The following is a 13,912-nucleotide window of genomic DNA, read 5'->3' as shown; positions in this document are numbered from 1 at the left end:
AATGGAAACAAATGCCACTGCGGTGGCAACGTTAGCCATTTGACAGTGTCTGTCAGCTGAAGTGAAGCAAATTCAAATGAGCCCCGGTCTCTGTTTAGCACTGTGTAGTTTTATTTCTGTTAGACATGTTTGAAATATATTAATGTTACTTATTTACACCCTGATGGATCAAGCCTCCAATATGCTACTTTATATCTTGCAGTCTGTTCTTAAAGGTAAACCTTATTGTTCTTTAAGCTGGAGCAGAGTTACTGTATGGATGCACTGTTCATATCTTACCTCGGTTCAACTTGTGGAACACTGTCAGTGAGTGTGTAACATGATTTAATATCATCTTATATCAGTTTAAAGGCCAAACCTGTGATTATTCCTCGTATAAGTAATTGGAACTGCTTTGTGCTTTACATTTTCCCCATTACAGACATCAAGGGCAGTTTCCATTGTAGTTATCTTTATAGTGGAACATGGGAAGTCCTGGAAGTTTTTCCAATTGATCACTTGAGGATCCTTACAGAGAGGCAAAAGGTGGCCTGGAGGCCTTCTCTCATGTTTTTTTTTTTTTTTTTTTTTTTTTTTAATATCTTATAAAAATAACGATAAAAAACTTTATTTATATAGCTACTGTATTAGAACTTCATGTTATAAAGTTCCTCACAGGACCAGCAAAACAAAGCAAACTCTGCACAGTTGTAATAGTTACTAATTGGAAACCTACAATAACAGAATTTGCAAAATTTAGGAAATAAAACAAAGTTCAAAAGGAAATTAAAAGTCAAGTTGAGAAGAGGTATCAGATAAAAGCATGGGTTAAGATATGACTTAAAGGAGGTGACTGACACCAAAAACCTGATTTCCTCGGGTAGGTTGTTACAGAGCTTGGGCCGGGACTGCAAACACTCTATATATCGTTTAGTTTAGAGCCGGGCCCTGGAAAATGAAGAACAGTCTTGAGCAGTTGTTCACTTTTTTTTTTTTTTTTTTTTTTTGGCTAAATTTGTCTGCACTCTTTTACTGAGGTAACCCATCAAAGTCAGGCCTCTCTGTGCACAGTTATCTAACACTGATATACCAAGATTCAATAAATGTGGTGACGATGGCTGACTGAGGAGCCAACTGGTTGTCTGGCTGGCTATGTATGGAAGGATTTGAGGTTATTTGCCATTACAGGTCAAAGGCCTATGTATAAAGTAACCCAAAGGAATTTAAGTGTTCCCATGCGACGGAAGATGCAAGCCATTTGCTTTACAGCTTTATTTTGATGAGTTAAGTGAGATGTAGGCCATTTTGTTCTTGGTCTTCCTGACCTGTATGACAGATTACATCACAAAAACTCCAACTTTATTAACATTGAGAGGCTGAGAAATGATCAGTATCTCCAGGCTGGCGATAGAGTGGGGGGGGGGAGTGGAAGTGGCGTGGGAGGAAGAGCATAGGAAAGGGTTAAAAAAACTTGTGTTTAAGCAAATTCCCTCCTGGTCTCTTTCTGTGTTATCAGTTCCTCTGTAGGGCACTGTAGCACACACTGCATTTATTCAAAGACCTAGTGTCACACGCCTCTGTGGAAAAGAGCCCTGAGGACCATATTCTGCTTTTTTTCTTTTTTTTTTCTTTTCTCCCTTCCTCCTTATTGCCCCTTCCACCCCTCATCCTCCCTCCATCAAGCTTCAGCACTCACCAGCCTTTTTGAGCCTTTCTTTAGGGTCTCAGACCCCTTAATGTTTCTTCTATGAGACCTGCACCAGCACTAGTGTTGTCTTACTGATACTGGTACAGTTGGGGGTTGAATTTCGACTGAAACCGAGGTGAACGCAAACACAGACCAAAAAGCAAATATGGCTGCTTTTTTTTTCTTTCTTTTTTTTTGTTCAAGAGGTAAACTGTGTGCTGCAGGAAGCAGATCCACAGTTGTGCAATGTGTTATGTTGCATATTTTGATATAACAGCTAACAGCTTGGCATCAGAAGTCTATCAAAGGCACAAGTGAGGAAAAACCTTAAGTGTAAGGCCATGTATAACAAAAGGACTGGATCAGTTTTTTTTTTTGTTTTTTTTTCCCCCCCACTCCATGTTTAACTGAATCACCGGATCTGCCGAGAGGAGATCTCCCGGAGCATGTGATCATTTATCAGCCTCCCTTCTCCCTTTCTCTCTCCCCCTCTCTCTCTGGTTCGGGGCTACTTTAACCCTCTCTCCAGTCAGAGCGCAGAGCCAGTGCTGAGCGCAGAGAGTCATGTGGTGCCTCCATGCTGGAGTAGGAGCCCATTTCAAAGACATGTGGACAAGCAACGAATAGGGATATTAGCCCAATCACCTCTGTCTAGATCGAACAGAGACTCCTGTAAAGTGTCTTAAAGTCATTGATGAGTTTCTCTCATTAGCTGAAGTACTGAAACTATGCATTTACATCATAGATGGATGGATTTCATTCACCAGAAGTGCAGGTTATATTTATGTACTTTAGAGGACCTACACTTAAGTTTAGAAATTCCTGGATAAACATGGATCAAGGAATTGAATGGGAAAGCAAAATTGCGTACATGCAAGACGTATGTTCTCATGTTGCTTTTAGACTTAGAATAGCGGGAGGACATAGATAACGTCAGACAGACTTAATGAAATGGAGAGAGACATAACAGTTAAGTTCACTCTGACCCTCTCTTCTCTTTAAAGGCCATCTTGTAGTTTTGTAATTTAAACATGAAAACTTAAGATACCACAGCAGTCCTTTCAGAGTGACAGTAGGGCTGAACTGTGTCGTTTCTATTGTGACAGTGAGTGTAACCCCCCTCCCAATATAACATCTAATCTCTTAATTGACTAATATAGATGTTGTTTGTTTAAAACTTTGTCCTCTTTGTTGCAACAGGTTGTAAGATGGGACATGAAACTAAGGATTTTCTTGGCTCACAACAGACTTTCGGGGGGGTGCATGTGCTCAAAGACTCTTACCTGACTTTTTATTTTTATAGCTATTTTTCCAACCTAAAACATTTAGCTCGAGTATGTTAAACCCAACCAATTTTTCTTATATATATATCTATATATACACACACACACATATACACACACACACACACACACACTAGGGGGAAAAGAGAAAACCAAAACTGGAAGCGTGGATATGAATATATGGTGCATATCTTTGTATGGGTGTGATTCAGATCTAACAAACTAGGAGGCCTGCTGTTTTCATCATGTCCAGTAGTTATGTAGGAAATGTTGTTGAGTGAGAAATTCTTTTCTGCTCCTGCATTTCGTGGTAACTGTCTCCAGCTATGGAAGAAAATTATTTGGTCTGGCTGAAGTGTGTGTGCACTGTTGTTGTACCTTTCAGTTTAGTGATTTGTGTGATTTAATGTTTTTCTTGATGGATGGTTTATACAAAGTGGTTATTTATTTAAAAAAAAAAAAAAAAATTGGGTTTTTTTTTGTTGTTGTTGTTTTTTTTCTTGCCCAAAAGTCTCTGCAGTATCCTGCTTTAAATTTTCAGGTGTAATGTAATGACGGTCATTTAAGCCCTGACTGAATGCAAAGCGCAATAACACTGGACGACACGGTGATCAGTGAATACACTCAGCCAGCAGCATCCCCGCTCTCATTGCGCAGAATTAGCTTGATGGCTACGTGATAGCTTCTCCAGGAAGTCATATTGTTTTGTTGATGGTGCCAAGTGGAATGAAATGAACTCTCACACCTCAAATATGCAGCCGGAGTCAGATGGTGTGGGTTTTTAACAGTTAATTAATACCAATGAAATGGTAATGAAATGATTTACAGTAAATGATTGCATCAATCCAATATTATTTCAATTTTAATTCTACCCTCCAATGTCATAAATTGTCACTTCATACCCCTACAGTGACACAGCAGTGTTCGGACTAGCTTGGACTTCAGTAATTAAACATTTAAATGTCAGTTTTGGTAAAAGTATAGCGCTGTAATCCAATATCTGAGTCATCATTTCTTTTCTTTTTTTTCTTTTTATTAAATTGTTCTCTCAAGTCTTGTCCATTAGGGGAGAACTAAAACATATCAGAAGGTATTTACATGACCTACTTACCTTACATTACCTTACAGCACCAAAATGAAAAGGGTTAAAGACGGGGTTGGGCTTTTGCTACGTGTAGCAGTAGAAACTGATTCTAAGAAATCTGTTTTTGGCGCAAAGCTAAAGGTCGTGAATGTATTTGTTATTAGTCGACACGTAGAGCTGTGGACACCCGCAACGTGTTGTTGTTGTTGTTCTTATGTGCTTTCATGTTTGCTGGGAGAATGTTGTTCTTGCAAACTGGAGGTTACGCAAAGGTATCCCAACAGGTATCCCAAAGCTAGGCTAAATAAGTTTTAAGTCAGGAAATAACATGCATGGGTTGCAGCATGACTAGAAAGAGTTGGATTTTCAGAAATAACATGAGAACATTTGGAAAATGTCATAGAGGATAGAATTACAACCTCTTTCTATTCTTTTAATATAAAGAAAGAGAAAAATGTATGTATCAGGACATGATATACAAGTAAAAAACTTATCTGGTCCTTTACAAGTTCCAAAATTATTTAAACACAACCTCAGGTGAACAATAACACGTGATATATTACACTGTCTTATTATTTATTTAACTGAGCAAAAATGCAGAAACCATGTGTGAAAAACTAGGTCCGCCCCATGATTCATTTACTCGTTGAACCACCTTTATTAGCAATGAACTTTTTTCATAATTTTCCATGTGATGCTACTAGTCTCTTATGTCATTGTCAAGAAATTTGGGATTTCACTCAGGTTAAGTTTTGGACTTCGGGCCATTGCTTTGATTCTTGTTTTGTGGGCCATTTGGGATCATTATCCTGTTGCATGGCGCAGTTTTAGCCCAGCTTTAGCTCTAGCTGTCAGATGGATCATCACTGGTTCACTCAATCACTATAAAGTGACCAGGTCCTGCGGCTGGGAAAAAAAACAGCCTCAAATCATCACTCCCCCACCACTGTGGTTGACAACTGGTATGAGGTGTTTGTGTTGATATTCTGTTTGGTTTTTCGCTGTGCATTACGGCCAAGCCTCTCCACTTCAGTCTCATCTGTTCTTTGGTTTGTTCAGATGCAAATTTACAAACCTAGGCCATGGTGCCATGTTCTTTTTAGAGAGAAGAGGCTTTCACCTGGTATCCCTTCCAAACAAGCTATACTTGTTCAGTCTTTTTCTAATTCTACTGTCATGAACTTTAACATTTAACATGCTGCCTGAGGCCTGTAGAGACTGAGATGTAGCTCATGGGATTTTTGCAACTTCTCTGAGACTTTCATGGTCTCAAGTTGGGGTGGATTTTCTGGGACGTTCACTCCTGGGAAGATTGGCAACTTGTGCATAATCTTTCTCCCTGGGAAGGATTATATTTTTGAAAATGGACTTGTAACCCTTCCTGGATTGCTGGGCAGCATCCTTAAATGCTTGTGGCCACGAAAAAGCCAAAATGTTTGCGTTTGTTGAGTTGCTCACAATTAATAGTCATCAGTTAATCAAGTGCGTTTGATTAGGAGCACCTGGCTGCTACTTACTCTTAATTCCTTAATTCCTATAGACACAGTGACGGTGCACGTAGTTTTTCCAACACTGCTCTTTCATTTATGTCTTGGTTTTTATTAAATAAATAATATTTAATGTGCCATGTTTTGTACCTATTTATGAGACTTGTTGAAGACCAGATGAACTGAAAGAGATTGTACTTTCTTTTTCATATGACTGTACATGTACTTGTATATAAATGGTTTTCTTGATGTGTTTTCTTGCTTTTTTAAAAAAAAATTTTTTTAATCCCCCTCAGGAGTTCTTTGATCACGCAAAGAAGCTGTGGGACGACGAAGGAGTGAAAGCATGCTTTGAGAGGTCCAATGAATACCAGCTCATCGACTGTGCACAATAGTGAGTTCAAACTTTCATAATACATTTACGGAGTTCACTTCATGAACACATGCTTTTATGTACTTGGTAGTTTGTGCTGCTATAAGTGGGAAGGATAAAGGACCTGGTTTGTTTGTCATCCTGCAAATTATAATCTCTGCTACGTCTACCCCCTTGGTTTTTTTTTTTTTTTTTTTTGGTTTTTTTTTCCTGTCGCCTTTGAGGTGAAAGCTCTGCAGTGTCTGTTGGTGTCCTGTCGTATATGAATGTGGCTAAGATATGTTTACTCTGGGTGTGGCAAATTGAGCAAGAGTTGTAGCTGTCCATTGGAAAATTCAGCATATCTCTCCTCATATCAGTGTGTTTGGCTTTTCTCCATGGCAATATGCAAAGCCTGGTCTGACCTGTATTAAAATGCCCCAGTGTTAAATTTATTGAAGCTGTTCTATTGAAAACTGTAATTAGGTAATGATGGTGTAATCTTCCAGTTCGGGGGTGTCAAACTCAGTTTAGCTCATAAACCACATATAGTTAAATTTGGTCTTGGCTAGACGGCTGTTTCCTGCAATCTATAACTGATTAAATGCCTCTAAATCAGTTCTTTCTTTTTGGGCTAAAGTAGCTTAGCTGAAACTTTCTGAGAGTCTTCTGTTTTCATTGTTATCGTTGTCGTTATTGTGGTGGTGGTTGTTGTTATTGTTGCAAAACTGATGTACAGCCTGAGATGTGCAGTTTTGAGAAAAATAATCGGAAAGAAATACTTATGTAGAAAATCAAAGAAACCTGTCGGTGGGCTTTGGCTTAACTGTGCTCTAAGAAACATATTAGTTGGCAGCTCTTTCACATAATTAAAAAAAGTGAGATTTTCTCTTAATTTGGGAAAAAACAAAGTTAAAAAAAATAGGAATTTTGTTATTGAATGGAATAATAACAGTAAAAAAATGCCCAATTTTTTTTTTCATTCCTTGGTTTTGTCTATAATGACATTGACATCTATAATGTCAATGATGTAGACGTGAAAGGAACAGTTTGGGCTCTCATGAAGTGATCCTCCAAATACCGTCCAGCATTTAGGTCTTGTTTAATAGCAACTTTAACATTTTGCCAATCCATTAGATGGGCCAGATTAGTCCCTTTGTTAGGCCACTATCCCTGCTCTAGTTAAAGCTAGTATTTTTCAACTGTTTAAGTAAGTAAAGCAAACATCTACCTTCGGATTGGTTCACTAAATAACAGTGTAAAGTGTAGCAGCTACGATCTTAGTCCAGCTGAACCGTAGATGTAGTAAGTACTGATACTGCAGTGTGCAGGGTGCTGAAACTGATGTGACTTTGAGGAGAGTCCCGGATTGTTTTTATGGCTCCTAAAGCACTTTGGGCCACCATAGGGGGCTGGTTGTACACTGGGAAGGGCCCCTCTGTTCCCTGTAAAAGGAAGTTTGGATATGCAAAAGGATTCACTGATTACAGTGCTCTCTTTCTGCTTCCCCTCTGACTCACCTCTGGAGTCACATGTAAATATGAGGATATGTACATGCTGTGGGCTCAGGAGTCCCCTCCCATCCCAAAGGTTGGCTCCCTTTATCTCTGAGGGTTCGATCAAAGCGAGGTCATTATAGTTAACTAAAGTTAAACTGCAAAATAAATCTAGGTGTGGTAAAACATTGTGAGTTAACTGAACCCCCCCCAAAAAACCTTGATAGGAAAACAATAAATAAATGAACTTACAAAGTGAATTAATATAAAATGTAGAGGAAGTGTTCTTAGGATGTCTTTACAGTGGTGTGTTAATGTTACATCTATTACAATTTTCCTAAATACCCGTCCCTTAAAATATATATTTATAATTGAAAAGACTAAAAATAACAAAAACTGGAACAAGCAAGCCCACTCTGGAAACTAACTGAAGCCAAACTGAATTCAAAGCTAAAACGCATTAGAAGACACAAAACTAATAACTCTGGGTCACAAGCAGGCTACATCAGTGACTGGTTGTTAGTGTGTTCATATGTTTGGAGTGTAGAGAGAGTTTTTAATTTTCCCCTAAATATCTTCTGTTCCTCGAACATTAATGTAACTTTTGTTGTTGTTCCCCTGCCTGTGAGGAGCGTCCATAGAAAGAAGAGAAAAAGTCAGGTGATGGTTAGAGAGTCACATGAATCTGTAAGGTGGAGCTGTTACAGTCCACACGGCCTGTGTTTGTCTTTGCTGCTCTGAGTCAGTCTGCGTGTTGTAGGGCAGCGCAAAAAAAAAAAAAAGAAGAGCATGTTGTGTTTATTTTAGTCCATATCCCAGTGTCATGGTGACATCATTTAATATCGTGGTACCATAAACATTTCAGATCTTTGTTACTTCCTCGTCACAAATGCTGCAAATGCTTCTGAATGTTGAAATCTCCAGGAATATTGTCATAACTGAAACCACTGAGGCTTGCAGCTAGCCCGAGCGCTGATAATACAGCTGTCCTGTGACATGAGCAAACATTAACACAGTAAAATGAAGACAATGAAAAGCATACAGTGTTTCAGTGCTTCATGTGTGACTTCTCTGGTGTGTGTATTGATTTTGAACTTGGTTGCTATGCCTTTTTCTGTCCTACATCTACTCTTCTGAATGAGGGGGGGGAAATACTGCCAAATGATTGAAGTCAGATTTTTTTTTTCCTCTCTATTTTCATCCTCCTCCCCCACAAAAATATCATTCATTCTTTCTGCTCTCCTCTGCCTGTCATTTTATCCTCCTATCTCTGCCTCTCTGCTCCTGTTTGGGCAGTTATACAATAATGTTTGGTCAACAAATCATTATTGGGGCGCCCCTCTAGCACGTGCCCCATGTACCGAAGGCTGCAGCGGCATGGGTTTGAGTACGCCCCAGGCCAATTTGCTGTGTTATATTCCCCATCTCTCGCCCCCGCTTTACTGTTTGTTTTGTCTATCACAAAATAAAATCTTTAGATTAAACATTACCTTATTTGTTAAACTTAAAGCTTTGTGACTTTTCATCTCAGAATTTTTTTTTCTTTGAAAGATAAAGTTGTGTAATAATCTAACTGTGGTGCTGTAAATTTACTTGACATAAACAGAAATATTAAATCTTGAAAATAAAATGAATGGTCCACCCATTTTGATAACTGCTAGGCTTTTTGCACCATGTTCCTAAATCTTGCTTTTCAGCAGAAACCTCACAGTATCCCTGTGTTGCCCGAGCCGTGTGTTTTGATTGAAAGCTGGAAATTGTCAGACTCCACAGCCTCTCACTTACTTCCTCTCGGTTCTAACCTCTGTATGAACTCTCATGGATACTCTGTCCTACATGGCAACAGACATGTCTGTGTAAAGGACCACACATATACACATGCACACCTATTGTTGTTATGACCACGAACTGTTCTGAGTAACCATCCTGGAAGTCGTGGCAGACTGCTTCAGCTGCCAACTGGGTTAAAAGAAAGGGAGCATAGGTCCTTCTGTTGGAGACTGGGTGTATTAAATCCAATGTTTGTGTTTTGATATCAGTATTTTTTTTATTTTTTTTTTATGAATGTCTCGTGTTGTTTAGGCTTTGCTTTTTAAAGGTCCCATAATCTACCACTTTATTGTGGTAGATTATGGGATATTATTGTTAGCCTCATATTTTCCCACAATAGATATTTGAACTTTGAGGGTAGCTTTGACTTGAACTGGAATGGCTGCTGGCCCCGCCCCTAAGAAGAGGAATAAGTGACAAAGAAATAGCCAATTTAATTAGTGCAGCACATTATACAGAGCTGAGACACTTTGGTTTAAGTGTGAATACAGTTTCATTCTCAGAACAGGCTTAGATTTTTGCCAGACTGCATTGAGATTATGAAATCCGGATTTCAGCGGTGTAGAGCAGCGGCCTGGTAAATGGCTCGCCTCTGTTCGCTCTGTGGTCAAAATATTGGTGGAAATATTGACTCTGATGGCTGCATTAAAGTCAATATTTCACCTTGTTTTGTTGACTGACACTAGGAAAAGAAAACTATGTGAGAAGAGATTTAATGTGATTTTTGGCTGTGTTAAAATGCAGTGTAGAGTAGAAGTGACACAAACAGATGTAATGGATTAACAGAAACGGAGCGAATTTAGCTGCACTGAAGCACATACACTGGTATGAACACAGAGTGACACACATGCACTCAGTATATAAAGGAAGCTATTTTGTCTTGCTCCCTTGTAACAAGTGGTTGTCATAGTGGGTAGGTTCTCATGTTAGATATGAGAGTTATATGCTGGACGCCCTTCCTGATCAAACCACAGTTTCCACAGTTCATGAGGCATACATGGTATCTACCAAAGCTAACAAACACCCTAGCTTCATTAGCCCTGCTCGAATACAACAGGGTTGTCCTGGTGTATCTGGTGTTGTTCCTGCATCATCATGTTGTTGTGATGTCATAACTTTGGAATATGCTGGAAAAAGGAAAAAAGCTCTCTCCTGGAACAGATGATAACCATTTAAAGTGTTTACTTTATTAATCAATTCAATATAATAGGTATATATTCAGGTTAGCTTTGCTGTTAGTTACATTTGGGTCATTTATGTTGTTGTTTTTAACAGTATTAGCTAACTTCTCAGCTAATGCTAAATGAATTCTCAGATAATATAATTGGTTGGTTGCAGTGTTGATCCTGGACCAACATTGTTGTGATGATGTGGGAACAACTTCGCCACAGGGATATCAGATCATGCGGGTTGTCCTACAGTTGTGGGGACGTTGCCGTCTGAAGTAATTCACTTGAGTTTTCAGTTCCTCAGATGATGGGAGAATCTAAACTTGGTTATTTGCAGGTTTTTCTGCTCATGGTTATTACCTCTGATGTTAGCAGTATACTAAGATTCTCCCTGGAAAACGTCAGCACAAGTTGTATTACAAGTTTAACACTCACGTAGTATAAAAACACATCGTCATGACTTTTATTTCATATCTTACTCTCTTTTTATTTATATTTAAACACCATGCTGATTAGTGGGGCTGTGCTGGTGACTCTTTGATCTTGATTGCAATTAGTTTCGCTAATCAGTCACTATGCAGGTTTAGCAAAAAGGAAATAACCTATATGTAGCTGTTTGTGAGAAGAACATATTGTCACTCTTTGCGCTTTGTGGTTTTGCAACAATGCCACCAGAACACATTTTGGTTAGATTTAGCTAGATGTCATATTTAGATTTTACAAGGGCGGATTATATACCTCTTCTGTTTCATCTGTGTTGTCCTTCACAGACCTTGCACCACTGGCAGATATATTTTTTTCCAGCCAGCCTAACGCTGGATGGCCCATCGGACAGAGGCACAGGAAATAAGTACGGGCCGATGGCAGGCGCTTGTTATGCCAAAGAGCATGTCCATATCGATGTTTTTGGAATCCTGTCACCCATCGATTTGGCCTCTGCATTGCACATTTATACGTTTTAAGAGCACAGATATGTGTCTGCCAGCTGATTGATTATGAGCTATTTTCAGCTGCGGCAGGCTGGTTCCATCGCAATGCCTTGGATGTGTCAACGGCAAAATCAAACACTTTTTCACACGCAAATCTGAACTCCCAGGCCTGCTGCTGTGGTGAATGTTCCCACAGCAAATATGACACAAAACATGGCACAAATAATATGTTGAGATTCATCATACCAGTGCTAGATGCTGTTTAGGCTGGTATGAAACTCTCTTGTGTTAGTGTGCTTGATGATGATGGCTGGGATGTTGGGCTGCAGGAGCCAAACAGGATTGGGCCAGAGGAGAGCTGCACTGGATGGTGGTGGTATTGAGTAAATTGGCTGTGAACAAGTTGGGGCTTATTCCTGCAATGAGGATGAAGCCTGAGATGCCTTAGTTGTTTTTTTTTTTTTTATAAATGTACCACAAACTCAGAGCAGCCAACCATATACTTCCTCTGGTGACTTTGTCTCAACAGGAACACAATAATTTAATGCTAAGATTTGTGTGTTTATTATAGTTCACAAATTGAGTTGGGTTTTTGTAATGTCTCATTGTTTCATAGTTTTGTGTTTTGTTTTGTTGTTTTTCTTTTCTTTTCTCTCTGTTTTCATTTCAGTTTTTTTTTTTTTTTTTTTTTTTTTAAATTAGTTCGTGTTATTTTTTTTTTAGTCTTTTAAATGATCATAATATATTTTTTAGGGGCATGATTTAAGAGATTCAGCATGGGGATTATGAAAAAAAACAACAGGCCAGTGTTCTTTCAAATGAAAAGGAATCTGAATCTTTTTTAGATGGTTTAACAGCAACAAAAGATATAGTTCATAAAGAGATGGTTTGATATAGGTATAGTTAAGATTTTATGCTTTTCTTTTTTTTTTTTGCTATATTAGAATTTTAAAATAATACATAGACACTCACATTTATATTTGTAAATATATGTAAGCATAGTGCATGTTAGTTATTCTGTAAATGGAAAATGATGGAGTCACCTTTTGATAATACAGCCTGACTTTGTACCACAGTCTGTGATACTTATATATACCAGCTTGTTTTTAAGGTCATTAGTGTTTCTTAAACTGAAACAGAGTTAAATTGTTATCCATTAAGTCAAAAGTACAAAAACAGGAAAAAAAAATCCTAATTAGTTGCTAATATAATTGCGAATTAGTTATTAATTATGTGAAAACGCCTGCGTTGACTAAGCAGTTTTTTTTTGTTTTGTTTTTTTTTTTTTTTTAAATTTAAGCAAGTTTCAGAACTCAGCTTCAGGTTCTTGGGTTTAAAACTGGGATTTTTTTTTTGTGACTGACATGTGGTGCATGTTTAATCAGGTTAGGATGTTGTGCTGTGAAAATGGCCACAGCAGAGGCACAGCTGGGCAGAGTCCTGGAGATGGGGCTTGACTGTGGGTGGATAAGTCTAAGGCTTGATCTTGCTCTTGGACTAGGCTGGGGCTGAGGTTGGGGCTGGGGTTTAGCGCTGGTCACGGGACTCTGCCACCAGCCTGGGGGCCACTGACACAGTCATCTGGGGCTGTAAAGTGCTAAGAATGGTTGGCATTGTCAGCCAGCCCCGGCCCCTGAAGGCCCTACAGAAACAGAGGGGCTAGGCTTCACAAACAGTGGCTCTCCTCAATAAGGAGCCTCTTCTGTTCATGGAAGAGCCAGAGAGAGCGATATTTATACACTGGCTGCATGTCACTGCTGCTTTTTTGTGTCACCAATAAGTTGCTTGAATTAAGAATTCAAGCAAGTTTAGTTGATCTGATGTGCCGCCTATAATGATGAGTCTGAATGACTCTACTTGTATTTATGTTTTAGTGTAAGAACTTTTATTCTGATCAGTTGTTTTTATCACATAAGAAACATTTGTCCCCCTGGAAGCTGTTAAACCTTCACGGACTCTGTTGATTTGTATGGATTGTTGTTGCATAAGTTATATTCGGGTTACTCGCACAGTTTAAATTTATCCATCATCTAAGTAGTATGACGCTGACACTATGAATATTTTCTTTCACACGGGATGAAAGCTATGTTTCTGATCTGTGTCTGTCACCACAGTCCATGAGGTTTGTGAGTCTGTTAGCATGATGGCTGTAAGAACTTGTCATGCTAAAGGTGCAGCGGTATTTTCTGCTGCCGGTCATATGGATTGATGTCAGCCTATCACCAAAAGAGACAAGTGGTGGTTTATCTGTGCTGTTGCATCAACTTTGACTTGTATTTTGACTTGTAATGTTTGAATTTCTGGCTGAGATGAGTGTTTCTAAAACCTTCTTGCTGATCCAGATACATGTTCCAGGCTTTATTTGTTTTGTGTGTTTTATATTTTCTTTTTTTTTTTCTAAAGAAATCATCTTTACAAACAATGTAATAGACTTGTTTTGAAGTTTTTAAGCTTTTCTTTGCACAATCCCACTGATGATGGGTTGGCCATTGCCAATATTAGTCTGATATATTATTGGAGCTCTTCTTTTGACTTGGCTTCAGGAGTTTTGGGCGTTATTAACCTGTCCCGTCATTCAGCGGAGTGGTTTGGGACCTTTGTCAGTGCTGATGACAA

The 13,912-nt window shown here is 38.8% G+C and overlaps 1 protein-coding gene across 3 annotated transcripts in view; it reads left to right on the top strand.

Moving 5' to 3' along the window:
• The window catches only part of LOC100710773 (guanine nucleotide binding protein (G protein), alpha activating activity polypeptide, olfactory type), a 53,270-nt gene that overhangs the window by 17,021 nt on the left and 22,337 nt on the right, over positions 1 to 13,912 (top strand). For all 3 annotated transcript variants that reach the window (XM_019348238.2, XM_019348240.2, XM_019348239.2), the window contains exon 5: positions 5,817 to 5,914. In XM_019348238.2, the coding sequence (XP_019203783.1) occupies positions 5,817 to 5,914 (98 nt within the window). The remainder of the gene's footprint in view (positions 1 to 5,816; positions 5,915 to 13,912) is intronic.

This window comes from Oreochromis niloticus, linkage group LG18 (assembly GCF_001858045.2).
Source record: "Oreochromis niloticus isolate F11D_XX linkage group LG18, O_niloticus_UMD_NMBU, whole genome shotgun sequence".
Lineage (NCBI taxonomy): Eukaryota > Metazoa > Chordata > Actinopteri > Cichliformes > Cichlidae > Oreochromis > Oreochromis niloticus.
Note: the sequence above shows the minus strand (reverse complement) of the source record. Positions and strands in the feature narration are given on the sequence as shown.